The sequence below is a fragment of the Taudactylus pleione genome, unplaced genomic scaffold (assembly GCF_031769625.1).
Source record: "Taudactylus pleione unplaced genomic scaffold, aTauple2 ptg000376l, whole genome shotgun sequence".
Lineage (NCBI taxonomy): Eukaryota > Metazoa > Chordata > Amphibia > Anura > Myobatrachidae > Taudactylus > Taudactylus pleione.
Window position 1 is genome coordinate 4787966 of NW_028284777.1, and position 27589 is coordinate 4815554.

The following is a 27589-nucleotide window of genomic DNA, read 5'->3' on the forward strand; positions in this document are numbered from 1 at the left end:
CCTAATGTCCACAGTAGTAGTGCCTCTTATACACATAATGCCCGCAGTAGAGCCCCTCATACATAATACAGTAGTGCCCCTTATACACATAATGCCCACAGTAGTGCCCTTTATGCACATAATGCCCACAGTAGTGCCCCTTATACACTTAATGTTCACAGTAGTAGTTACCCTTACACATAATGCCCACAATGGTGATGACCTTTACACATAATGCCCACAGTAATGCCACTTACACATTATGCCACACAGACACAGCACTGTACTTACCTGAAGCCCCGTTCCTGTGCCCGCTGTCATCTGACAGCTCCTTGCGCTCGGCACTATGGGAGAGACGCCATGACGTCTCTCCCTACACACACTGTTGGAGCCGGAAGGCAGAGCTCAGAAGTGAGCTCCAGCTTCCAGCTGCAGAGAACGAGCCGCCGAGCACCCACTGGTAACAAAATCTCATTGGGCGCCCGGCAAATGGAGAAGGCGGTTGCAGCGCCTCTCCAGCCCGGTGCCTCCCTGCATTGCAGAGCCCGTTTACAGCATTGCGCTGCCCTGGTCTCAGTTGTCACTTTTTTATGGTGCAGGATGGTTCCCCACTTTTTCATATACTTCTTCCAGGTTGCTTTTTGTACAAAAGTTATGCACTCTCGCTGCAACTACTGCAAATTATATTTCTAATTGAGTCTCGCTTTACTTGGGTGTGCACATTCACACAATGTATGTGAGTTTCATGATACAAACTTGCTTTTGCAAACTCGCTTCTAATTGAATTGACCCCTAATGATGAGTACACACTGGCCGATATATTGGCCGATCAATTGATTGGCCAATATATCGTGCCCCTGTTGGCCTGTGTGTACAGTACACCATACCCCCTACTGCTGGCACCATTAGCTAAGCAACAGTATACACCGGACCGTGAGTGACTAGGGGCAGACCAGCAGCTCCTGGAAAAATGGGCAAGACCCCAGAGCTACAAGAAAGGGGGAGTGTCATGTGTACACGCCCCGTGATACATGGGCACACACCCGTGGTGTGTGAAAACGCCCCCAGTACCAGCAAAAATAAAATCTACTTGGATCACTGATGCAGAGTGAGTACTTAGTCAGTTGGTGTATCTTTCGGATACTCCCACTGGGCATGCCCAGACCAATGTGTGCACACATATGTACCCATGCCGATTTGCTTGTTTCTGACACATACAGTACAGCTGTCTGCACCTGGATGGATGGGACAGAGGTAATCTAACGTTGGCCAAGTACGTGTTCACGTATTTGTGAATACATGCAGTATAGAGGACGAAAAATGCATATACACCTGGGTGTTAAGGATAGAGGTACCTCAATAACGCAGTCCAGCAACAGCCTTGAGGGCTGGATAACTTGGCTTGCTGCTTCCGTGTAGCAGCATAGGTAATGATGCGTGAAGCAGCATTGAGGGCTGGAAACTCTTGGCTAGAAGCGACCTGTGGGCCGTAGAACAAGATGCTGTCTTTGGGCTGTAAAGCAGCCTTGAGAGCTGGTAACTCTTGGCTAGAAGCGGCCTGTGGGCCGTAGAATAAGATGCGGCCTTTGAGCTGTGAAGCAGCCTTGACGGCTGGTAACTCTTGGCTAGAAGCGACCTGTGGGCCATAGAACAGGATGTGGTCTTTGGTCTGTGAAGCAACCTTGCGGGCAGATAGTTGCTGAGATTTGGCTTATGCCGCCTGGTTGACACTAGTGGTGGTACACAAGATTGTGTACTTTGGACGCTGGAGTGTGACCTGTGCCGCTGAGTTGACACAAGCAGTGGTACACAAGATTGCGTACTTTGGACGCTGGAGTGCGGCCTGTGCCACCGGGTTGATAAAAGAGGAGGTACACAGGATTGCGTACCCTGTGCCGCTGGGTTGACACAAGCAGCTAGAGGCTAGATAGCGCACTCTGCACTCAGGAGTGCGATCCGTGCCGCCTGGATGACACGAACGGCAGAAAGTTGGTATGCGGACCGTGCCGCCTGGATGACACAACGGCAAGCAGTATGTATGCGGACCGTGCTGCCTGGATGGAACAGGAGACTATGCCAGAACCGGAAACACGAAACAACGCTATCACCGGCATTGGAGCAGCCTTGGCACCCACAAGAAATAGTCACAGGATCCAATCCGGATCAAACCAGGGATGATAGACAACTGATGGGGAGGAGTTCAGCAAACGATCGCCCGGCGTTCGCCTCGCCCTGCATTCGCAGTGCGGCGGCTTGTGACACTAGGACAGTCTGATTAATTGTGGGTGATGCTAATGCCATCCTTAAGGCTACTTTCCACACTATTTACCAGGAGAGGATTCTCAACTGTCCAAATTTCAATGGGATAGTTCCGTTTTTCGGGACGCATCATCCTGCAGGTGTTCCGGGGGCTGGGGGACACTTTGTCAATGCTGCTCTGCTGCAAAGCAGCTCTGAATGGATGTCATGTGCATGCACATGGCATCCATTTAGTGCGTGGAGGAGACCGGGGGAAGCCCAGCAGCTGCCGATGTGCTGGGAGCGCCTCCAGCATAACGAGAAAACAGGTGAGCGACATGCGGCTATGCCCGTAAAACATCACACCAGGATGCGTGGCCTAGCAAGCATGATGCCACAACCTCGTTTTCGTGCGTAATGTCCTAAATCTAATTTTCAGATTGTTGGGAGGTATGTCCTCCCTGGCAATGGCCTCCCACACATGCATGGTCAACAGACAGCACCTGAAGCAGTGAAGTGAGCGCATTAGAGATTACTTGTAACATCGCAGGGATTAGAGGTGTCAACTGATCGGCACTCATCTAACCCTCGCAAGAAAACTGTGATAACTGAACTATGATAAACTGAAACATTGGAATTGCCTTTGGTCTTGGAACATTTACTTTTCTTTACAAGTCCATGAGTGCCGCCATTGTCTGCATATTCTCTACATTTGCATACCTATAGAGCACTGCGGCCAGTTGTACCTACCTCGGTGTGAGTGTCGGTTCTGGTTTTATGTTACTATACATAAGGGGGTATTCAATATGTGAGCGAAAAGTCCGTGCTCGACTTTTCGCTCAATATCGGAGGTTTGACGGGGATAAAGTATCGGGCGCGCGCCCGCTTTATCCGCGTATTCAATTTGAAAGCTGCGAAAACGGGACCCGGCGGAAAGGTAAGTATCGGAAAAAATTTGTGGATTTTCGGGAAAGCATCCAGGGACCCCCCTAATGATGTCCTGACATGGGGGATCATTATGGGTAACCCCATTTTGGCCTGCAGAAGGTAAGTATAGTTTTTAAATAGCTGCAGCAGATGTTTTTTCCCGACAGTGAAGAAGGGGTGAAGAAGAGCACTTAGCTTTTTTTTTTTTACAAAAAAAAAACTAGGTGCATAAATTTGGGGTACATGAAAATGGGAGCAAACCTATTTTTAAGTCCCTAAGGGTCATTTTTAAAATTCTTCAAAAATGCACCTACCGCTACCACCCGCCTTCTTTAAAACACCTGCCGCATACTTGGAAACACCCCCTGAATTTATTTTGTTAGTTTCAAATTTGTTCCCCAAATATTTTTTTTTTTTAACCCCAAAATTAAACAAATTTTCTAGGGGTGTCCCTATTTTTTTTTTTAATCTTTTTTTTTGACACAGATCGTTTTAAGGGGGCATTCCCAAGGGTGCAGGCTATCCCTAAACCCCAATTCTGCACTTTTTTTCGCCAGTAAAAATAGGCGAAAATGAAGTCATTGGCGAAAAATTATCGCCGATAACGGATTTTTCGCCCCATATTGAATATGGCCAAAAATATACTTGTAACAAAGTAGTCATATAAATTCTGGTTTATACTAGATTTGCTGCACTATTTCCAGAAATTGTGATAACTGGATTCTATTTAGTACATTATTGTCTTGTAAGTCTTGAAATAATATTATGCGATAAATAAATTAAAGCTTTGCAATACAGTCTGACTATATCCAAGGCTAAATCTGATATTTATTTTATGTTAATGTGTTTGAAAAATATTTAGCTGGCCAGAGATTTATTTTTTTAGAGATTAAATACATGTAGTATTTAATCAGTCAGATGTACTGTCTTGCCGTTAGACATCTGGAAGTGTTCACCTTATTAAGAGAACATATGAAAATGAAGCACTGCATAATATTGATCCACTAGACAGTCTCCAGTCAATATAGGTCAATAGAGTTATAAAGCACAATAACACATACTTAGCGTTCCAGCTAGGCTGTTTTAGCAGGGTGCGGCACCCTGCCCTCCTTCTGGAGGACAAAAAGCATCCTGCCCTCCAGAAGGAGGGCAAAAAGCACCCTGCCCTCACAGGCTGCGGGTGCAGTCTTCACCCGTGGGACGCAGTGTCCCGCGGGTGGAGAAATGTGCGGTGACCCGGTCACCGCCGGAGAATAGATGCCGGGCGCATGCGCCCGGCATCTATTCTCCCTGTTTGCAGTGCTTGGGGGCTGCCCGGCATGTCCGTAAGTGCCGGGCACGCCCCCAAGTATGATGAAAAAGGGGACGCGTCTTTTTTCGCCCGCGCGCACAAAGTTGCCCTCTCCAGCTCCGGCACCCTGCCTGCCGCCGGAGCTAAAGTGAACACTACATACTGCAAACACTACCATCTATAATCCCTATGAACACAAGCAATATTGCCTACAGCAGTGCAGGGCAATAACCAGGCCCCTGGTCACCTCCTGCCTGGTGGGCTTTCACGTGCAGCCCGCAGCTAAATGTCCCCTTTCTGACTTGTTCTCCTCCTTATGTAATAAAGAACAAGAATAAACATGTCGGCTTCCCACATCACGTAATCTCCAATGCATAATGACTGAAAATCACACATCACAGAAGAAGGAGAGAGATATTCTGCGACACGTTCTTTGGTTTGGGGGCATTTTTAAGTTGTAGATTAAGCAGTGAGTGGGGGTATGTAAGATGTGTGACATGTCTAGAGGTGTGGATAGCATTTTGGGAGATCTGAATGGCATGTGGGTTAGTGTGGATGGCAAGTGGAGATGCCTGAGAGGCATTTGGGTGAGTCTGACAGTCATGTAGGGAGATCTGACAGGCATTTGAGTAGGTTTCAGTGGCATGTGTTCATATATATATATATATATATATATATATATACTGTATATGAAGGCTTTTTGAGACAAGCAGAGGCCTGTGGAAATGTGGGTGAATTTTGGCCAACTGGGAGGAGTGAGTGGCATATGGTGGAATTTTGTAGCCAGTGAAATGAGTGGCATTGGGGTAAACTTAATGGTAATATGTGGCCCATTATGAAGGTTGGAATGTTGCACATGAAGCCCATGAAGCAAATGAGGTCGCTCATCACTGGAGGAGAAAAAGATCATAGTAAAATACTATATTTAACCAACAGTATTTTTAACTTGGAATACATTAAAAAGTTGTATCTTGGTGAAAGCCTGTTGGAAATTGCCCACAGTGCAAAAAAATGAAACGATCTTCTCTTTAAAGGATTTGCTAACAAAGTAGATCTATCGGGTCCCAGTACTGCAGGTTATCTGGCTGAGTATGGGGGAATTGCCACACCGTGCTGGGGGCCTTCTGTAAAAGCTGCATACCACCGTGAGGTGGCTGCGTATGATAAGGGTGGCATGGCCTCGCCATCTTGGGATGTGATCACCCGCTCTGTGCATATAAATTGCAGTAAATTGTAGAACATATAAAACATTTGCTATAGCAAACCAAATTATTGCCCATTTTGTACAAACAACCCCATGTGACTTTTAAAACGCGAAAGCTTGCAGCTTGTGAAAATACTTATATTAACAGGAAACAATCTGATAAATACTGTACCTGTTCATACTGCAGAATGGTACAGATCCCACCCTAAGAATATCTTATTTCTCAAATATTCTTCACCACATTAAGGGGCTGATTGTGAGTCGCACGATTTTGTGAATACTGACATGCCCACTTACGGCAGTGCAAATCTGTCTTGGACGCACCATCAAAACTTGCACCAGCCCTATGGCTGGTGCAGCTTCTCCGTCTGACCATGGTCTCCTGTGTGAGTGGCTGTGCGTCTTTGGATGCAGACGCTTACAGCAACACGTCTGCATCTGCCTAACCTCCTAGGAATGCCCACTGATATCCACAGACCATGTGTCCGATTCAGTACTGCGTCTCTGAGCAGTAGCAATGCGAATCAGATGCATCGGCAGAATTAAAAGATCAAATCAGCCAACTACGTGCGGCAACGACACTACGTGTGTCTCTGAATCAGGCCCTATGATTGAAGATTAAGATCTACAGACACCAGTGCCTGAAGTACTCAAATGCTAGCAGGAGGCATTTCAGGTTTGATCTCACGCAGGGCAGTTTCTAGGGTTTGAGGCTCCCAGTGCGAGCAGTCAAAATGCCCCCCTCAAAGCAGTAATATTGTGGAGTGGGCGTGGCCTCATCGTGAGGGGGTGTGGTATCACAGTAAGGGAGTGTGATCTCGAAAGACCACAGAATGACAGCCACTGTGACTACTGAGTACTGGGTTGGCTAACCTGTCGGAGGCAAAGCGCTGAAAAATATATGTGGCTAAACAAAAGACAGACAGCATGCGCGCGCCGTAGGTGCGCGCTCAAAAAATGGGATGTGGCCTAGCTGTCACAAGCCTACGCTGCATTTCTGTGTGCATGCCTTTGGTGTGACATTTGCAGAAGTATGACCTTGCATCACACTCGTTTTTAGTTGTGTTGGGAGCGAACCCAGCACATTGAAAATACATGCCAGATCCACATATAATACACTGCAACAAACCACTTCCACATAAAATATATTGGAAAAGCCAGAGGCACATAAAATATATTGGAAAAGCCAAAGGCACATAAACTACATTTTAAAACCACATCCACTTCAAATACATTATTAAATCCAGAACCACATTAAACACATTGAAAAAAACAAGATTCACATAATACACACTTCATTCCAGGCCCCTCCCTTGCCATTCCATCCCGACAGGTCTTAGGCTTCCCCCCCACTGGCTCTCAGGCAAAAGTGCCCATTATGCAGTGCCCCCTGTAGTTGTCCCCATATGCAGTGTCCCCTGTATTTATGCCCCTTTAGCAGTGCCAACAGTGGTAGTGCAACTTATGCAGAGCCCACAGTAGTGGTGCCCTTTATACAGTGCACCCAGTAGTAGTGCTCCCAGGAGTGGTGCCCCCTATGCCATGCCACCATTAGTAGTGCCCCCTGTAGTCATGCCCCCATCAGTAATGCCCCCAATAGTAATGGTCGTTGTAGTGCCCCAGTAGTAGTGTCCCTAGTTGTATTGCCCGAAATAGTAATGCCCCCTGTAATAGTGCCCCCAGTATTAATGCCCCTGTATTAGTCCCACCAATAGTAATGCTCCCTTTGTACTAGTGCCCAAAGTAGTAAAGCCCCAAGTAGTAGTGCCCCCAGTAGTAGTGCCCCTGGGCCCTGAGTAATGCCCCCAGTAGTGGTACCTCCTAAGCAATGCCCCCAGTAGAAGTGCCCCCCGAGTAATGTCCCCAGTAGTAGTGCCCGGGTGCCCCCAGTAGTGGTGTCTCCCCCAGCAGAAGTGCCCCCAGAGTAATGTCCCCAGGCTGCCTGCACATAAAAAAAAAACAGTAATACTTACCTTCAGCCCCGCTCCGGCGTCCGCTCCGCTCGGCTGCTCCTCTGCACTATGGGAAAGACGTCATGACGTCCTCCCATAGTGCACACTGGGGGAGCCGGGAGCCGGAAGCCGGAGCCTCCGTCTCTCCGGCTGCTCTGCTCTGCCGGAGGGCGCCCGGCAGTTAATAGGCTGTTTCTGCTGCAGAGGTCGGAGGCGGCGCGCCCCGTGCGATTGCACGGGTCGCCTGCCCCTAGAAACGGCCCTGATCTCAGGTATGAGAGATAGGTAAAATAAAACCTCCTAAATTACATATCTCTTTTAGCAAAGACCAGCCAAGGAGTAGATAGTAGAGGCGGCTGTCCAAATGATAGCTAGGCTTGCAATTAAGTAATGAATACAATCAAATGTTATTTCCTTCAGAGTTTCAGCAGAACCAAGTGATAAAGTAAAGTCTGCACCTGAACTTTATCACTGAGTATTCTGTATCTGTCCTAGACCTCCATCTTTGAGTAGCCTGATCTTCATCATTGAATATTTTACCATGGATTGCAAGGTTCACTTGTCATTAGAACAAGTGGAAAATGGGATTTTGGTACTTACCGGTAAATCCTTTTCTCTGATTCCACAGGGGACACTGGAGGTGCTTACGCTGGGGTATAGAGGCGTGGATAGCTGGAGCTGGCACTTAATTTAGAAGTGTGAAGCTCCTCCCCCTCTATTCCCCACCAGCCCTCAGTTTAGAAAATGAAGACCGAGAGGAGATGGAGAACAACCAGAGTGAAAGGAAGAGGATATCACACAACAACAAAACCATCCAACATATGGAACAAACTGAACAGGCAGGCGAAGAGCGCTGAGGTGGGCGTCCAGTGTCCCCTGTGGAATCAGAGAAAAGGATTTACCGGTAAGTACCAAAATCCCATTTTCTCATTCATCCACTAGGGGACACTGGAGGTGCTTACGCTGGGGACGTCCCAAAGTTTCTTCCCATGGGCGGGAGCGCTCTGAGGAACCTGCAGTACAAGGCGGCAAAACATGATGCTGAAGCCGTAAATGTATCAAATCTATAAAGTGAGCACCAAAGACCAAGTGGGCGCACGGCACAATAGTATAGTTGAGGCACCCCTACGTGCTGCCCACGACGTACCCACAGAACGTGTGGAATGAGCAGACATGGACATAGGAGGCTGACTATAATTGCTGACATGAGCTTGACAGATTGTCAGTCTAAGCCAACATGCCAACCCTGTTTGGACGCTGGCCAACCCTTCCAAACAGCCTTATAAAAGGACAAAAAAAAACTGAGACTCGCATAAGGACGCCGTCCAAGCGGAGAGCTCTAACCACATCCAGGGTAGAAAAAAACAAACAAACACTGGAGGACCCTACCAAAGAAGGTACCACAAAAGGCTGATTTATGTAGAAAACAGACACAAGCTTGCATCCTGAGCTCCGCCCTATCATAAAACGCAAGGTTTATAAGACAGAGCCCCCAATTCAAACCCCTATGAGCCATAGCCAAAGCCCGGAGGAGGACCGTCTTCCAAGACAAATACTTAATAGCAACCTCTTGGGAGGTTTACACATGGAAGACTGAAGAAACAAAAGTACTAAGTATAAGACTCAAGGAGCCATAGGTGGTACAAAAGGTGGGTGCACCCGCAACAACCCCTGAAGAAAATCTACTTCGCAAGTAGGAGGGCCAACCTGCGTTGAAAGAAATAGAAAGAGCAGAAATCTGCACTTTTAATGATCCTAGGCGAAGACTAGAATCTAATTCCATTAGGAGAGAAGTAAAAACGGGATAACGAAACACCCTTGACAGAAGGCCCTGACTATAACACCATATGATAGAAGAGCGCCAGATGCAATGATAATGCGCAGCCGAAATCTCGTTTCCTGGAGCGAAGCATGGTGGGAATAACAGAGTCTGGGATGCCCTTCCGTCTAAGATATCGGATTCAAGTACCACCCCGTTACACGCAGTTGTGCTAAGTTGGGGTGGACTAAAGGACCCTGCTGCAGAAGGTCCGGATGAAGAGGAAGTGACCCGGATCGATGGCCAAGAAGGATCGAAGAACAAACTCCTCCAAGGCCAGTTTCGTGCCACAAGAATGACTAAGGCCATCTAGTGTTTTATTCGTTTTGGTAGACGAGGAATTAGTGGTATCGGATGAAACAGATAAACCATGTCGTAAGTCCATGGAACTGTTAGGGCATCGACAGCCTCTGCCTGCGGATCCAGAGTTCTTGACACGTATTTTGGTCACTGATGTTTAATTGAGATGCCATGAGGTCTGCCTAAGGACGACCCCAGTGCGTGAAACACGTGTGGGTGAAGCTTCCATTCCCCGGGATGGATATCCTGGCGACTTAGGTAATCTGCTTCCCAGTTGTCCACTCCCAGGATGAATACTGCCGACAGGATTACTGACTGGCTCTCGGCCCACCAGAGAATCTGAGATACTTCTCGTATGGCCATACGACTTTGAGTGCCGGCGGTTACTGTAAGCGACGTCCGTCGCGTTGTCTGACAAAACTCGTACTGGACGAGACCTTAGAAACTGCGCTGCATCTAGCCGAGCATGGGAAACTGCTCCGAGTTCCAACGCATTTATGGGCCACTGTCTTTTCTGTAGGGACCATCAATGAAAGTTATAGTTGAGGACCACAGCTCCCCATCCTCGGAGGCTGGCGTCTGTCGTATCCACCAGAGGAGTGCCCCCCTGGTCGCCGGTGCCAAATGGATCAGTTGATTTAGATGCAGGTGAGACCCTGACCCCTGTGTTAGCAGGGCCAGCTGGAACACTCGGGAGTGGAATCATCCGAATTGTAGTGCCTTGAAAGCAGCTACCATCTTCCCCAAGAGACGAAGACCAAGAAGCAAGGACACCCTCCTTGGTCTGAGGGCTAGCTGGAAAAGCAACCGGATATCCCGGGCCTTATCTTCCAGAAGGAAAATCCTCTGTAATGCCGTATCTAGGATCATCCCCAGAAATGGAGTCCTTGGGACGAACTCGGATTGGGTTTCTTGAAATTGATTATGTCAGTGAAGCATGGTCCAAGAGAAGTGGTTCTGATGGAGCCTTGATTAACTGGTCATCATGACAGACATAATTTTAGTGAAAACACGGGGAGCCAAGGATAACCCAAACGGCAACGCCCGAAACTGGTCGCGAGTATTCAAAATGCAGTAAAGCCTGATGTGGTTCCCAATTTGGGACATGGTGATGTGCATCCTTTATATACAGAGAAATGAGGAACTCTGCCAGTTCGAAGCTTGCAATGACAGACTGAAGCGACTCCATAGTGAAACGATACAGCTTCAGATACTGGTTTGAAGTCTTTAGGTTTAATAGGGGCCTTGTCCGTGGACACCGGCAGACTCATAGAGAAGAACCGTTGTGGAGTGGAAACCTCGAAATCTATTCGGAACCGCACGGAAAGCAGCTTGCGAATCCACGGATCTAAAGAGGTCTGGTTCCAAGCTTGTTGAAAATTCTGTAAGCAAGGTCCCATCGCAGGAGAGCCCACGTGGGATGGGAGACAGTCAGCCACCTGTTAGTCAGCTCGTCTTTGATCCTGTCGTGTAACTGTATGTGGGCGACCTCTACCTCTGTCACCCTTAATGTGCGAGGGAGTACCTCTGGCCCTTTAACGAAAGGGATGTGCACGAAAGGAATGAGGAACCAGTGTAAGTCCTCCTGGGTGACAGAGCATGCTAAGGGAGGAAAGAAGACTTACCCCCAGTGGCTTGGGATATCCATTTGTCCAGTTCTGGACTAAAAAGCACATCACCTGTGAACCCAAGAGCGCAAGCAGAGAACTCTGCGGCCAGAAATAGCAGAAGCGGACATACGAGCACTGATCTGACTGATATCATGTAAACCGCTGACTCACGGAGAGTTCTGCTAGTAATCGTAACTCTGCTCTGGAAGTATCCAAGCCCATAATCAACTGGTCCGCCCAGCAAATTACAGCATTGTTAACACAGGTGCTAACAAGCGTAGGCCTAAATTGGGCTCCTGCTGTAATGTAAATGGATCACAGTGTTTATTCCAACTTGTGAGCAGGAGAGTTGGAGAGCCACAGCAGTATGTATATGATCAGTAGGCAGCAGAAATACAGCCACACACACAACTATGCGTTGGAGAAACATCAAAACGCTGCAAACCTTGACTGACTGGTGCAGGAAGTGCTGCGACCTGTCCAGCAATCAGCCTATAAGCAGCCACAAGACTATAACCATTCACATCGCTGGTTACATGAGTGAACCGGCAAAGGAATCGTTGTTTCCTTAACAGAAAAAAAACAAAAAAACAAATGAAAAACAAACGCATCTACTGGAGGAGGTGTTTTCCACTCTTCCATCATGGATAATGGAAATGGATAGCCAGAAGGGAAAATGTATATTTGGAACCGCTTATCCAGTTGTTTCCAGGCCACAGAAAGCTGTTCTAGAAGCTACAGCTGAGCTGCTATAGCTGAGCTGCAGGAACTACTTCCTCAGGTAGATTAAGGATCTGCCCGACTGCTAGAATTAAAAGACTCCACCCCCTTAGAGACAGATTCAAAATCCGACGGCGCGGAGCAGCGAGGGGTTCCTCCTACAACTGGAGGACAGTCGGCAGAGGATGCTCAGTTATGGTATTTGGTTAACCCTATAACTGTCAATTCTGATGTAACAGCTAACATAACTCCTGCCATGTCAGCGGCCCATGGAGGAGTAGGCAAGACAGTAATAGCCACAGAGGTTTATAATGGTATTGCTAACCATTATACCATCTGTGCTGCCCCTTCGGTTACTAAACAAGCATCACATAGCGTGCTGCCAGCAGCATTTGGCATAGTTTGTTGTTACATTTGGAACAAACAAACCTTCTCTGATAAGCCATAGTCCTGTCATTGGTATACACACACAGCCACTGTCACAGAATCAGACTCTATGATTAAACAGAGACAGGATATATAGAGACAGAAGGCTAGTGGGAAACAGAGGAGGAGGCTCACACCCTCCCTCCCAATAATTCAGACTCCCTGGACTTTGTACACCCCAGTGTCATCTTTACATGTATAAGGGATGTGTGCCAGGAGAATCAATCCTTCTGCCCTCACTGAGTGGCTTCTGCACTCTCCTGTAATGTGGAGAGATGCAGGTAGTGTGTTACAAACGGCAGCCACGCTGTTGTAACAGCCGCTTGCCGCGAATAGAGAGAGCCCGCTCATTAGACTCCGCCCCCTTCCTCCTCCTGAGGCATGCAATATGGCTGCTTAACGCAGGCCATATATTAACTTCCCCCTCTGACTGCCCCGCTACTTTCCGCTCTGCTAGCAGGGAGAGGGGAGCCTGTGTAACGCTGGCTGCAGCACCTGTCAGCCCCTCTACAGCCCGCGATGTTCTAAACTAGCGGGGAGAGGGGAGACTTATTAGATAGAGAGCAGTGCTGTAGCGCTGCTCTAAACCAGCGTCGGGAAGCAGGGCAGGGAGACAGGGGATGTGCAGCTGAGTATACTCACTGCGCTCCCTCAGAGGTCTCTTCTCTCGTTGCTCAGCACTTCTTCTTTCTTCTTGTGACCTTGTCACTGTGTAGAAGTGTGCTGTGGCGATAAGGAGGTATCAGTTGCTTTTAGGATAAGCACTGTGCACTCCTTCCTGCTCTACTAAGAACAGGGCGCCAGGTACCCGGACCCCACCTTTAGAGAGGTGGCGAAGGGTACCTAATAAGTGTAAAAGATGTTAGTAAAAGAATAAACCTAAATTAAAATAAAAATGAAATGTGTTGCTGGAGCACAGCAGGTTGTGACCAGCTCCTTAGGCACATTTTCTAAACTGAGGGCTGGTCGGGAAGAGAGGGGGAGGAGCTTCACACTTCTAAATTAAAGTGCCAGCTCCAGCTATCCACGCCTCTATACCCCAGCGCAAGCACCTCCAGTGTCCCCTAGTGGATGAAAGAGAAACATTAAATACAAGTTCCACAGCACCCACATCATTACTACGCTGCAACCAAGGTGATTACAATATTGTATGTGTGGTCACTCCACTGCCACTCCACAGCCTTTGGTACCTACACTGCCACTACAATCCTAATATGATTCCTGTTTTCCAAACGGTGTTGTTGTTGGAGCAGCAATGCTCAATACAGTAAATATAAGTAATTTCAGGACAATCATTATGTCAGGAAAATTAGTGGTGATACAATTCCCAAAGATTCTTCATTACAATAATATTCAGTTATATACAATAGTCCTTAGATGGTACTGCATTAATATATCCAGTTCCCTGCAGTAAATCTCATTTGTGTGAACCACATAGAATTCAGTAATGAATCCTTCCGTTTGGTTCTGATCCAGAAGGGTATTAGATTAGGAATGCTGACTTGTTACAACCTAAAAATCACGAGGGTCTTTACCATGAGCAATCACAGCTATTTATATACCAAAGAGGCACATGGTCACAATAAGTCTTTTTTTCTTTTGTCAATTAGCAATGACCTCATACTGTATGTTACAGTTCTGTCTGAAATCATCTTACAATCGCACCAAATCTATATGTAGAATTCTGAATTCTGCACACAAGTTGCTTGTAGGTGAACAGCCTTAAAAATACTAAATTTACTTAGATACTGCTGTGATGTGGGAAGATGTGTTTTATACAGGACAATTTTCCAACATATTAATCATAATAATATGTAAGAAGTCTCTATGGTAAACTACATTACAGGAATGGTTTATTTTTTATATGCATATGAGTATGGTCAGAGCATCCTTCACAATCTTCAAAAGCATAAGAACTGGGTGAAGTGGGCATAGTGAGGATGAACCTGTAATCTGCCTGATTGTTGCACATGAAATATTTGTGGACAGAAAAATATGCTGTAAAGATGTGATGTCAAATTAACATCTAAATGAAAAAGAACTTGTGCACTCAACTTTGTATTACTTTTCAAAGAACAGCTATGTCCCCACTTTGTCATCTCTCTAAATAAATACAAATTTATTGTAAATTTCAGTAAACATCAGTGGTGTCACTAGGGTCAGTAACACCCAGTGCGCCAAATAGTCCCGCTGTGTGCGCCTTTGTTGCGAGCGCCCAAAAAGGGGGTGCAGCCTCTCTGGGGGTTGTGGCCTCAAAACACTCCCCAGGTTTTATCACTCTTGCCCAGTACTCACGAAGATGACAGACTGCCCCCAGAGACTCTCCCTTCACAGCCGACCCCTCCTTTAGTGACTGGGAGCCGGGTGCTGCACACTAACAACAGCTCCAGGTCAATGAGGACCACCCCCTAGTGACGCCACTAGTTAATCCAACAAATCTTGATTCTGATCTTTATTAGCTACAGTTTAGATTATGGACTGCATAAATAGCTACTAACATGGAAAACTGGCTCTGCTTTATGCACTGTACTTGTTTTTTTTATTCTATTATTTATTTAATTAGTATGGCCCCTTATTTTTGAACAGTAAAATAATGTCATATGTGTAGACATTGTCTACAGCATCTTCTAAATTTATAGTTACTATTAAATAAATCGGAATGGTATTGAAATGGTTCAAATACCGACGGCGGATGCCCAACAGGATGAAGATCCCGACTGTGGCAGGTAAGTACTATAGCCCTCCCCCGTCCCCCCCTAACCCTCCCTTATGGGTGCCTAACCCTAAAACATCTGGGGTGGTGCCTAACCCTAAATCCTCCCAGGGGTGCCTAATCCTAACCCCCCCTTCCCTGCACCGTTAAAATAAGTCTCACGGGGGGGGCCTAACCCTAACCTCCCCCCCAGTGGTGCCTAACCCCCCCTTTCCCTAGCCTAACCCTCCCCAGGGGTGCCTAAAGCTAACCATCCCCCCACGGCTAACAGTAAGGGAGCCCCGGACTTACCTCATTCGGTCCGGTCTCATTCTGTGTTCTGGCATCGGGATTAAGGCCCTCATTCAGAGCCGTACGCTCTGAGCAGAGCGCACGCTCTGAATGAGGGCCGGGCTCCATTTTCATGGAGCGTCCTCCTGGACGCTCGTATAGCTGTGGGTCACCACCCACAGGCTATACGAGCGTGCATTGTGATGGCCGCGATGGTCGAGACCATCGCGACCATCGAAATTGCGAGCCGGAGCCTGCGGTTGAGGTTTTCAACCGCAAGCTCCGGAGTGATTTTGGCTCTATCAGAGCCAAAATCACTCCCACTGACATCACTAGTGATGTCAGTGGGCCGGCTTTTGACGGGAGGCGTTCCCGTGGGAACGCCCCCGTCAGGGAGGCACGCCCCCGGCACGCCCACCAAAGGGGGCGTGCTGTCAATCAACATTGACAGCACGCCCCCTTTGATCGGACACAACGAGCGAAGGACTTTCCTTCGCTCGTCGCGTCTGGCGCATGCGCACGACGGAGCTCCCTCCGTCGTGCGCATGCTCAGTCCATAACATCAACCCACTTGCGAGCGGACAGCCGCTCGCGAGTGGGTCTGAATCAGGCCCTAAGATAGGTGTTGGCATTTCGACTCCTATCTTAAATTCCCCGTCGGGCATTAGCCGCCGGGATTTTATCCGGCGGCATTGCGGCCACCGGTCATTTAACTAAATCCCAAATAAATCACTCACAAACTTTCGAAAGCAAATTGCTTTCAAATGGATTTGATAATTAGATAATCTATTATTGTTTTGAACTTTTTTTGTTGGTTTATGTTAAAAAATAAATATGTATTCAAGTGTTTTATACTTGTGAGATGAGATTTCAGATGACATCTATCAGTTTAGTATAGAAATGCATTCCTACTCTCTTCATTTACTATTAGAGAGCTAAGCAGACCGCTAAAACTGTTATTTTTTTACAATGTTGTTGCACTCTGTAATATAGGTAACATAACTCATAGTCATGGTAAAAAGATTTTGTTTCCAAATGTAAAAGAGAAAAATGATGTTTGCAAATGATGTTTTTATTATATATAAGAATATAAATAAAAAAAACACCATAAAGGTGCTGATTCAGAGTTGCAGGCAAATTGGTTATAATCATCACATCTACAAATATGGATATTCACCCGTGTGCCAAGTTGTACGCAACTATGCAACAGCACCACCCCCTGTCCATATAGTACAGTATGCTTGGATTCATAGACATCATCATTATCAGCGTGCACGTGCCCCAGCTCTATCCTCAGTTCCACCCCTTCAGCTGGAAGTGAAGTTTAGCATGTGCAGTGCTAAAAAATACAAAATGAATTTGAATGCAGCTCTGATTCAGCCCCACAACTGACATATATTTAGTAGTAGAGTGTAAGATGTACTCGTCCATGATGATATCCTTGATATGTGCTATTGGCCAATTGCCAAGTACATTTTTGGTTGCTGGATGAGGTTCCCAAGACATCTTTATTTTCCCTGTATGCAGTATACAGATATGACCACATTTACCTATCCTCAAATCATATGAAATAGCTCCAAGTACTCTAAGTAATTGGGCCTGATTCAGTACGGATCGCAACTGCTTACGCAACTGCGATTTCGCACGGAACACAGCTGCGAAAATATGCTAATGCCTGCCATAGCTCAGCCGGCATAGAGACGCCCGCTGCTGCTTTCTCACTAGAACTCAGTAAAGTACACCACATACTTTTTCCTGAATTTTGTGTCTTAATTCACTAATAGTGTACTAAGGGCCTGATTCAGCAAGGAACGCAAGTCTGCATATGCATACACCCGGACGCTGTGAAAATATGCTAATGAATGCAATCGCAATGCCACCGCACCACAAAATGCAAACGCCCAGCACTACATAATACCGCTCCCTTACCTTCACTTACATCCACAATACCTCGCAAGTCAGCGAAAACATCGGTAAGATCGAGAACCATCGGACCCATATGAACAATAGTGGTCGACCAGACCTCACTCAGGATATTAGCCACTTCATGTGTGCAACTAGACCTCTGGCTGAGTATGCCGCTGCATGGGCTTAATTATGCACGCCCAGGCCTGGCAACAGGGGGATGCAAAGGGTACCCCCTTCCTGGGCCCCGAGGTTCAGAGGGGCCCCGAGGATCAGGGATACAAAATTGAGCCGTGGCGCCTAATAGTTAATCATAAACTGAGTAGTCTGGGCCGGCAGCACAGCTGGCAAAATAGAAAAAAATACTAAGCCGCCCCAAACACCCCAGGTGTTCACATGACTTAGTCCAGTCCATTAGTGTGCATATTAATGACGTTGCGATGTACGACATCAGAATGCATGACGCGGCATAGGGCGCCAGCCCCTCTCAGCTGCCGCAGCCCTGGAAACTTAAGTTAAGAGGAGCACACTGCCAGCCAAGCAATCAATGACAGCACAGCACCGTGAACATCAAGCTGCAGGCTTGCAGTTCACCTCCCTTCTTTACAGTCACCTCCCACCCTGGCTGGCTGTCCCACCCATGAGCCGGCCCTGTGCAGGCCCCTGTAACGGCATCCCAACACACAGGCACGCTAGCATTCGCCCGACCATCCCTCGTCACCACCCACAAACGGCACTTCCCGTCAATCACTGAGGGATGGGTCTGCGTACACACTGCGATCCCTTGCCCAATCACACAGGATAGTTTGCGCACGCGCAGTGCGAAGCATACGCATGCGCAGTGCGAAAACATCTGCTGAATCAAGCCCTAAGTTTCTTAAATACTGTTTTTATGATTAGTATTTTTTATCGCAACGGAATTGGTAGAAATTAGAAGATTGGGCCTGATTCAGAGCCGGACAAGAGCGCTCGCTCTGAATCAGGGCCCTCCTACCTGTTATTGGAGCAGCCTCCTGGCCGCTCGCATAGCTTTGGGTGAGCGGCCAAAAAGATGGTCGCGATGGTCAAGACCATCGCGACCGTCGGGCTTCCGACGAGACCCTGCGGTAGGGTCTTGCTGCCGCAAGCCCAGGAGTGCTTTTGGCTCTATCAGAGCCAAAATCACTCCCACTGACATCACTAGTGATGTCAGTGGGGCCGGACCCAGACGGTAGGCGTTCCCATGGGAACGCCTCCGTCTGGGCAGCCATGCCCCCGGCACGCCCACCAAAGGGGGCGTGCTGTCACTCACCATCGACAGCACGCCCCCTTTGGTGCGAGACCCATAGCGACGGCTTGGTCGTCACTATTCGGGTCTCGTGCATGCGCACGACGGAGCACCAGCGACCCGCTTGCGAGCGCTCAGCGCTCGCGTGCGGGTCTGAATCAGGCCCATTAACCATAACGATGCCTGGTGCAAGTCACTACTATACCATAAACTATTAGCACATTAAGATGCAAATTTTGGAAAAACGTACTTAAGCACAGGAATCGCTACCTGTGAGCCTCTAAGTCGTCCCAGTTGTCACATGCTTAATGTTGAAAAAAGGATTGGTGTATCTGTGGTCACCCACAGCTTAGCGAGCGGCCAGGAGGCCGGCTTTAAAAAAAAAAACAGCCACCCTCATTCGCTTTTTGCGAGAGGCTCTGAATGAGGGCCTAAAAGTGTCTAAGTCGCACTAAGCGTCTCGTATCATGTGGCGCAAAAACAATAAATGAATGAGGACACATCTACAATACTAAGCATTACTGTTTACTAGATCTCACTACTGCTGTCATACTTTTACTGCATATTATTAACATATTATAGGGCATGTTATTGTTGGCACATCATTGTTATTGTTATGCATGTTATTGTCGGTACATCATTAGCATACTACTTGACATTTCTACAGCTGACAATACTTTTTGTATATTACTGAGTATCATGACTGCTAGCATTATTACAGCTGAAATACTGCTTGGTATTGCTGGCATAATACTGGCCATTACTGTTGTGTGTATTGCTGTGGAAATTATATACATATTACTGAACATGATTACTCTAATGCTTATGACAGAGCATATTATAATATTACAGTGCTTATTGCTGGGATGGGTATGATATTATATATTCTATAGGTGTCACCAGAATGAGCCTGTTTGGGTATGCAGTCAGCAACATTAATGTCAGCAATGGTAAAATGTCGACATTGACAGAATGTCGACATTTCCATTATGCAAAGGGTTAGCGTTAATCGTTATCGTGAGGGCTAGCGTTAATAATAGAATTACACAGAAAAACCAGTGTCAATATTTCCACAATGTCAACATTACATCATGCTGAATGTCGATATAATCATGGTTAATATCGACATAATATACACAACCATTGTTCGTTATTTGTAAAAGGTGGTTGTACTGGAAAGTGGTTGGGTATTCTCACACTTCTCATGAAATGAACATGTCCAGTGGCCGTGCCATGCTGGTCAGGTGTGGTGTTAATGTTTGAAAAATAACTGCCATGTACAAACAACACCTGCGCAACTATAAAGTTATCTTGATTTAAAAATATAGCACATATGGACAGTGTGTATGAACAGTTCTATCTCTGTTTCTTTAGTGTACAAGGCTCACAGACCTAGGGCCATAAAATGCTTTCATTTGACATTTAAATCTATCCAATGTCATATTTTTTTCTTTCAACTCTTTGAAAGTGTACTTTGCACATAAACCTCCATGTTTAAGTACTGTACCACTACATAAAGATATGAGTTGTGTTATATATAGACATGGATATATTGGGAATACTTTCACACATCTCTAGTAAAATTTGTCCTTTAAAATCTCCAGTTTCAATTTTGTTGCAGCCATTCTATAATTCTCCCTTCTTATAGCCCAACCACTCGCTCTCAGCGTATGCAAATTCGGCTAAGTGACGGCATGGCAGGCGATCGCACGGCAAGGCATAAGCACACCCACTATGTCTTGGCGTGCAATCGCTTTGTGTATGTAGACGCCCACCAGCCATTCATACGACGCCCACTTGCACACGTTATCTCCTGGAAGTGCTTGTAACCATTGGTACATCGAGCACCATCGGATGCGATCACAGCGCTTAAGGTTGCCTTTACCCTGCCGCAAGCACAGCGATCACTTCAGAGTGAAATCCCACCAAGTGACATGTACTACGATGCTGCCTTTTAATTATGCACACCTATGAAACGGCGTTGAGGCACTCAGGCACACCTGCTTTCGCAACTCCACTCCCCCATTTCCAGTGTCAGCCCCTGTCACCACCCACAAGCGGTCTCTCCTGTCAATCACTCTAATGGGCAGTCTATATGCAGCGAGCGAACGCATCCCGATCTAACGCATTGTTTTGTGCACGCGCATTGTGATGCGTACGCATATGCAGTTAGCGACTATTGGCCAGCTACAAGCATTCACATCATAGCGAACGGGTCTGAATCAGCCCCTATATCCCCAAAATGCCACAAAAACAAAGAGTTTAGAAATACAGGGCGTGATTCAGATGTGGACGCAATGCCGATATTTACTAAGTTGAAAGATTAACGGTGGATTGCGCATGCGTCTTAGTCGCAATGCGCATGCGTGACGATTGAACTGCGATCAAATATGACTATGGTTGTAGTGAGGATTTATTCACTAGTGATTGACAGGCAGGGACTGTTTTGTGGGAGGTAACTGGGAGTGGCAGCAAAAATTTAGGCGTGTTGTGACCATTTTCGGGGTGTGTATCTGCCTATATCTGCAAAAATATGGCGCCAGCGTCTTCTCGACCATTTTGCGAGACCATAGGGTAACTCAGATTATTGATTGTCAAAGGATCTGCAACCACCTCTGTGTAATTGTACGCACTTGCTTGGATCTGCGAGGCCACCAATGGGCGTCTCAATACATTTCTAGGCGGATGTGGTCTTAGCATATTTTCGCACTGCAGCTGCGTACAAAGTAGCAGCTGCGATTGCATTAGCGTCCAGATCTGATTCAGACGCACAGTGCGGAATAGGAATACCCTGAAATGGTAATAATAGACCGTCAGGATTACATTACCAGTACTCTATATAGATGTATTATACACAACTTCCCATACCTGGACAAATTATAGTATGGACATTTTGTTTATAGTTATTACTGTTCCCTGGGAAAGTTTCTGGCCTAGAGAAAGCCAAGAAATACTGATAAACGTGTAGTCCTTTCCAGATTTGTGTGCCTTGGTTTCTCCATGTGTGCTGGACACCTTTTAAATATTTAATACACAGTAAGTAGTGTTTACAGGGAACATAATGGAAGTTCCAAAATGTATTCACATGCAACAAAATTACAATCCTAAAGGACGTAAGGTGCCCATCCACTAGCAGACATGAAAACGACTGCACGATTACGACATTGTAATCGTGCAGTCGTTTGTCAGTCTGTGATGAGCCTGGACTGAACGAGCAGAGGGTCATCAATCATCTGCAAACATGCTGAACCTGTCGATATCGTCAGCGTGTTTGCACGATGATAGATGTCTAAACGACCAGCGGGAGCGCGCATCACTGGTCGTTTAAGACATTTTTACAAACGATTTGCAAGCGATTTGCAAACGATTTATGAACGATTGAACGATATCGTTATCGTTCAATCGCTCACATAAATCGTCTAGTGGATGGGCACCTAAATACAAGCATTTTACCGTATGTGCAGTTAGCTGGTGCGCCTGATGTACACTTGTCCCCTGTAATCACTCAGGACTGGATTGCATTACATTGCATTGTACTGATGGCATGCAGTTAAACTGACAAGCTGGGTAGGGCGCATGGCAGTGGGAATGCACATATCTCTTTAAATTGCACATGACATACTGCCACACCATGAGAATTGTGGATGGTTTTGAATAACTGGAATGGCCAATAAATTGTGTTGATTACTGTTGTGTGTAGGCTCACTTTGCCCCAAATCTAATCCAGCTCTGTTTACAAACGGAAGTGCCAGAAACACCTGGAACATGATATGTTCAATCTGTGGCTCCCAATAGCTTGAGTGTGCACCGCAGTCCGACTCCTACAGTATTTACTATAGGGCTTAATGGGTGAATGAAGTTTAAAGCATGTTACAATACTTGTTTTCTCTACATGCTATATGAATGAGCCTTAATTTTGAGGAAAACTAATATCAGGTCAAATACTTGTTTGAGATTTTAGAAGACTGGGGTTGTTCCTCTAAATATATGATAAATAATATCATTAAAACAAATATGCACCTGTAATATGATTTGTAATATGCAGGTGCTATATAATAATAATAAGCATGTCATCATGTTCCAAATCAGCTCATTGGTGTCTACACCAAGCTACTCTGTAATCACCCATATGTAATATAGAACAAAGACCAGTGGGCTGATTTAAATGGACAAGATTTACGTGTCCAACCAAAACAACTTAGCCGGTTTGTGAATTATATATACATATGATAATTATTTATGAAACTGGTGTAAATGGGAAAGTATTTATCTAATAATAATAATAATAAGGGATATTGGTGGTGGGTCTAAATAAAGATGTCAAACCAACAATAATTTTAACTGTCTGTCTGACTGCAATAGCTAATGGAAAATGTGTCTCCTCCCCGTATAATTCAGAACCTAGATTTTATGGTTATAATTGTCACCTTTTATCCCTCATGCATTTAATTCAGGAGCGCAGGCTAAACAAAAGGAAGGCTCCTAGATCTGATACAGGGCATCAATTGTATTTCTAAATGTGTTGCAAATGTAAAAATATATTTCAGATTTCAAACCTTGGTGATTGGATAATAGGATAATCCCCATGTAAATAAACCTGATCACCCCATTGTCAACACAAGGTAACAAAGGGAGATGATTCTTCGAGGAATAGCTCACCCTAGTGTGCATGTTCATGTAGCTCTTCATTTTTAATACTCAACTCCATTTGTTTTTTGTGTGCCTTTTTTTCAGAAACTGCAGCAGAATCCAGGTACAAGCACAGGAACAATGGCAGCATCACTCATTGCAATTTGACAGCTGTCAATTACACTGGGGGGCTCTATGCATAAGCAGTTTAATGGGGGAAGGTCTATCGCTAAATTAGGCTGTCTACATAAAACAGCATAACATAAACCTACCGATTTGGCTTGAAACCAGTGTTAGCATAATTAATGCTTCTGATTTTAGCCGAAAGAGTAGTTCATTAGCACTGCAGAGTCATAAGAGTGAGATGATCAAATTGACAACCAGAATACTGAAGTTCTACTTTCTTTAATTCTAAAACTCGATTTGGTGGTTAGTAGTGTGCCAATGCCATTGACCTCTACACACATAAACTATTGGTGCTGCTGACAGCATGTTTAGATCTGACAACACAAAACAGAATAGTAACAATATATATATCACACCCTTGTTTTAATTTACCCAAGAAAAAAATGAACCACTGTAATAACAAGGGGCAAAGATGTCTATAACCTTCTTCAAGACAAACAGTATTTGTTTAAAGGTAAAATAAATATTCCTTCTAAACATCGATCAATTTAAAATAACAGCACTTTTCCTGAAGCAACAAAAGGCAACAAAAGGTAACAAAGCAGCATCATTTACTTTGACAATACGTAATTAGCTTAAAGGTTTACTAGGGTCAGCACCTTTCGGTGGCTTTGCATTGTACTAGAGTGATAAAGCAAGAGGGTGTTTTATACTGCACTCTTGGAACAGAGCTGAGAAAAGCAACCTGTCACAATGCTGCAGCCAGCACAGTCTCCTCTATGTTGTCTATGCTGGAGAGAGGCCTGCAGCACACAGTACTGCACAGCATATATAGCATCTAGTCTAGCAATCTGCTATACAGGCAGGTTAGCCACATCACTCAGCAATATCCACCTTCATCTATATAATGTTATATGGCTTCGGCCTTGTTGAGTATACCATGAAGTGCGTTAGCAGTGTGTTTTCTAATGAGAAAAGAGTGTCATTTAGTTTTTAAGAAGGATTCTATTAGGTCCTGCGTCCACCTTGGACCAAGTTGTCCACCTTGTTTATTAAACCTCTTTATGAATTATTGGTAATCAATTGGTAAAAAGAGGAGAAATTGCAGAAGATGGTGTTGCAATGCAGCAAAACAAAAAATCAAAACTGTTCTGTCATTCCATTTTTAGGAAGTACCGAAAAGACAGTCTGTACCTATTTATCGTCTCCTTTGTTAGAATAACAACTTGGCAATTTTTTGATTTGAAATATTTCCCACATTTCGGTAAAAATACCCAGATTTGTTATCTCCTCACACAGATAAGCATGCATATCACTACTGCAGTACGTAAATGATTAGAAGAAAGCCACAGACGTGTACGTATATATAGATATAGCTTCATTTTGCTTTTTAAAACCATAATCCACTGTGAGGGGCCATTTCTGTCATCATCAACATTAGCTTGTGATCAGAAATAAATAAGAGAGAAATGTCAAGTTATTAATAGCTACTGATCAACTGAGTACATGAGGCCATTTTTTTTCAGCCTCGTGAATTTAAGAAAACCAAAAAATGACTGTGAGGTGGATGGCATGGGAGACATAGCAATCATTATAGGTAGGGTTCCAGCCACCAGCATTTCCCTTATCTACCTACCTATATGTATTTATTTGTGTGTGTGTCTGCTTACACACAATGCAGCAGCTGTCTGTATATATGTATATACACACACACATACAGTACGTACATACACAATGATATTTATTAAATGTCAGTGTCACAGTGCTACACGGTACGTGCCAGTAATGACCCTGCTTCCTGCTGCATTACATATTTTGGTCAACATGTTCCCACCGCCCCACCCTGGCCCCCCCCCACCTTGCCCCATCCCATCAGCAATACTGCCCGGGTTACTCACCATTCCGTGTCTGCAATGCGAGGATCCCGGGCAAATGCTGCGCCTCCAGATGCTGCTCCTCTATGTGGCTCTCTTACACCACATTCCAGACGCCAATGGCGGGGGGAGGGAGGGGATGAGAAGTGAGTGATAGCCAGGTGATACAGCGGGTCCCTGGATTGGGGCTGGGTGTACGGATAGGATGATGGCAGCTCTCTCTTTCTATAGTAAAGCACAGGAGAAGCGGGAGGGAGCGGGGCTGCGGGTGGCCGGGCATGCACAGGATGCTGCTGCTGAATCACCTCTCTAGTCAGTCAGTGACTGCTGCCGGGGAGCTAGCACTAGCAGCACTGTGCGGCGTGATGATGATGATGGTGATGATGATGATGCTGGCTGTACCATTGTGGAGGCTGCGAGAGGAGACAGGCGATGGGGTTTGGGGAATGGAGTCGCTATGGCAACTGGAAGGAGCACACATGACGTCAGAGACATGGAGGTCTCAGGGGGTGAGCTGGGTGGGTGAGTAGAGGGGGAGGGAAAAAGAGTGTAATCTGCAGCCACAGCAGCTATCTCTGTTCCGTGCTGCATCAGAGGACATCACACAATAACCAGCAGCAGCAGCAGCCTCTGGAGCATCACACGGAATATCCTGCAGGCATGCTTCTGCTCCTATTGCATTTCAAGCCATGACCTCCTCCATCATTTCATCTCCAAGCCCGGCTGCGTAACTGACATCAGGCATTTTCATATGGCCGTGCTATTATGTTCTAGTACAATGTACATATACCGTATACATGCACATGGTTAATGCATGTATGCGCACATATTATAATGTGTTTAATGGAATATTATATATATTAATGTAAAGATCTCTTTTTAATTTATTTTTTGTTCCCCCCCCTCCGGAGCATCGCTGGAACAGGTTAGCAGGCTGCAACTAACCAGGAACAGATTACCTCCACTGTACCATCACTGCAGCAATGAATTCTTCTGGGCACCATCTCCAGAGAAGTTTAACGTCTGGGTAGTGAGACTAATCCTTGATTATATGTATTCTGAAATTTTTCATGATGTGTTATGTTATCAGCTGGGTGGCAAAATAAGATGGAAAATTGTTTGCCCAGCCTTTCTTCTCCTACATAAATATATAGAAATTTTTATTCTGCAAAATACCTCTACCATTAATGATTATTATTTTATTTGTTTTACATTGGTTCAGTGATTACTTGACTTATTAAGATAGGGGATCCATTGCATTATTGAGCTTGGGAAGGCTAGATTCAAATCAGAGGTGCACAGAAATTGCCATCAATGCTGATGTTATTTGTTACTGCGAATGCATGAAAAGTCCAGAAACCCTTACGGCATATGTGTTACAAAAACTGTATACACAACAATTCTATTGCGCTCTGGAGAAATGGTATCAGAAATGGGAAGCACAACCTGCTTTAGGACTGTTAAAAGTGTCAATTGCGCGCCGATGGTGGCAAGTCAAGAATCACCAGTGATGTTACAGCGTGCAGAGACACTAACAGTAGGCTCTTCAAGAATTGCACATTTAGGTGCACTAAGGGAAGACGGAAACTAGCAATTGCATATTATTGATTCCTAATAGTCACTAGTCGCTATTTAGCGTTGCAAGTCGCTTAAGAAAGAATTGCTTTCCAGTCCAATCGTGTGGTTCCAAAGCACAAAAAGTTATTTATGTAAAGAAAAAGTAACACGATGAAAGATTTAACAACTAGAGTAAAAAGCAATAATAATGTACAAGCCGATACATACGCATGCGCACTGGTCCCAGTATACAGTCATCAATCCAGAAGCCTGTGGTCATCAAAGAGGATGTCTGAAAACAGGAATCGGGACACAGCCTATATACTTTACAGAGTTCTGAGTTAACAAAGGGACTAGTTGACAAGTTTCCATTGGTTCTTGCTTCTGGATGATCTGATTATTGGTCGGTTCATACGTTGTCATCAGGGGCATGGCTCAGTTCTCCAACGGTCTCTTTGTGTAGCTTCCTGCCGAACAACTGGTTAATACTGGCTACAACACTACATGCATGTTATAACATTTCTATCCAATAACTCCCTACCATCCATAACTAGCGGACGCATGATGCGACTTTGCCAATAGATACGGATGTCTGCAATTAAACAGGGATTTAGTATGATACCAAACATGACATGTTCACTATATTCTAAACCTTAGGTCTCATTTAAGTACATATTACATCATAATTATTAGTTAAAAATACCTTTAATAATACTGGTTATTATCTATAATGTGTGGGAACCATCTTCCACATATGCTTCCGCATATGTGCGTCTGTGTGT

The 27589-nt window shown here is 45.5% G+C and overlaps 1 protein-coding gene across 2 annotated transcripts in view; it reads right to left on the minus strand.

Annotated features, from left to right (window-relative positions):
• MAPK10 (mitogen-activated protein kinase 10) overlaps positions 1-25680 on the minus strand; it is a 255191-nt gene extending 229511 nt beyond the window's left edge. For both annotated transcript variants that reach the window (XM_088445014.1, XM_088445015.1), the window contains exon 1: positions 25275-25680. In XM_088445014.1, coding sequence (XP_088301140.1) covers positions 25275-25277 — 3 coding nt within the window. In that variant the 5' untranslated portion in view covers positions 25278-25680. The remainder of the gene's footprint in view (positions 1-25274) is intronic.
• Positions 25681-27589: the final 1909 nt, after the last annotated feature.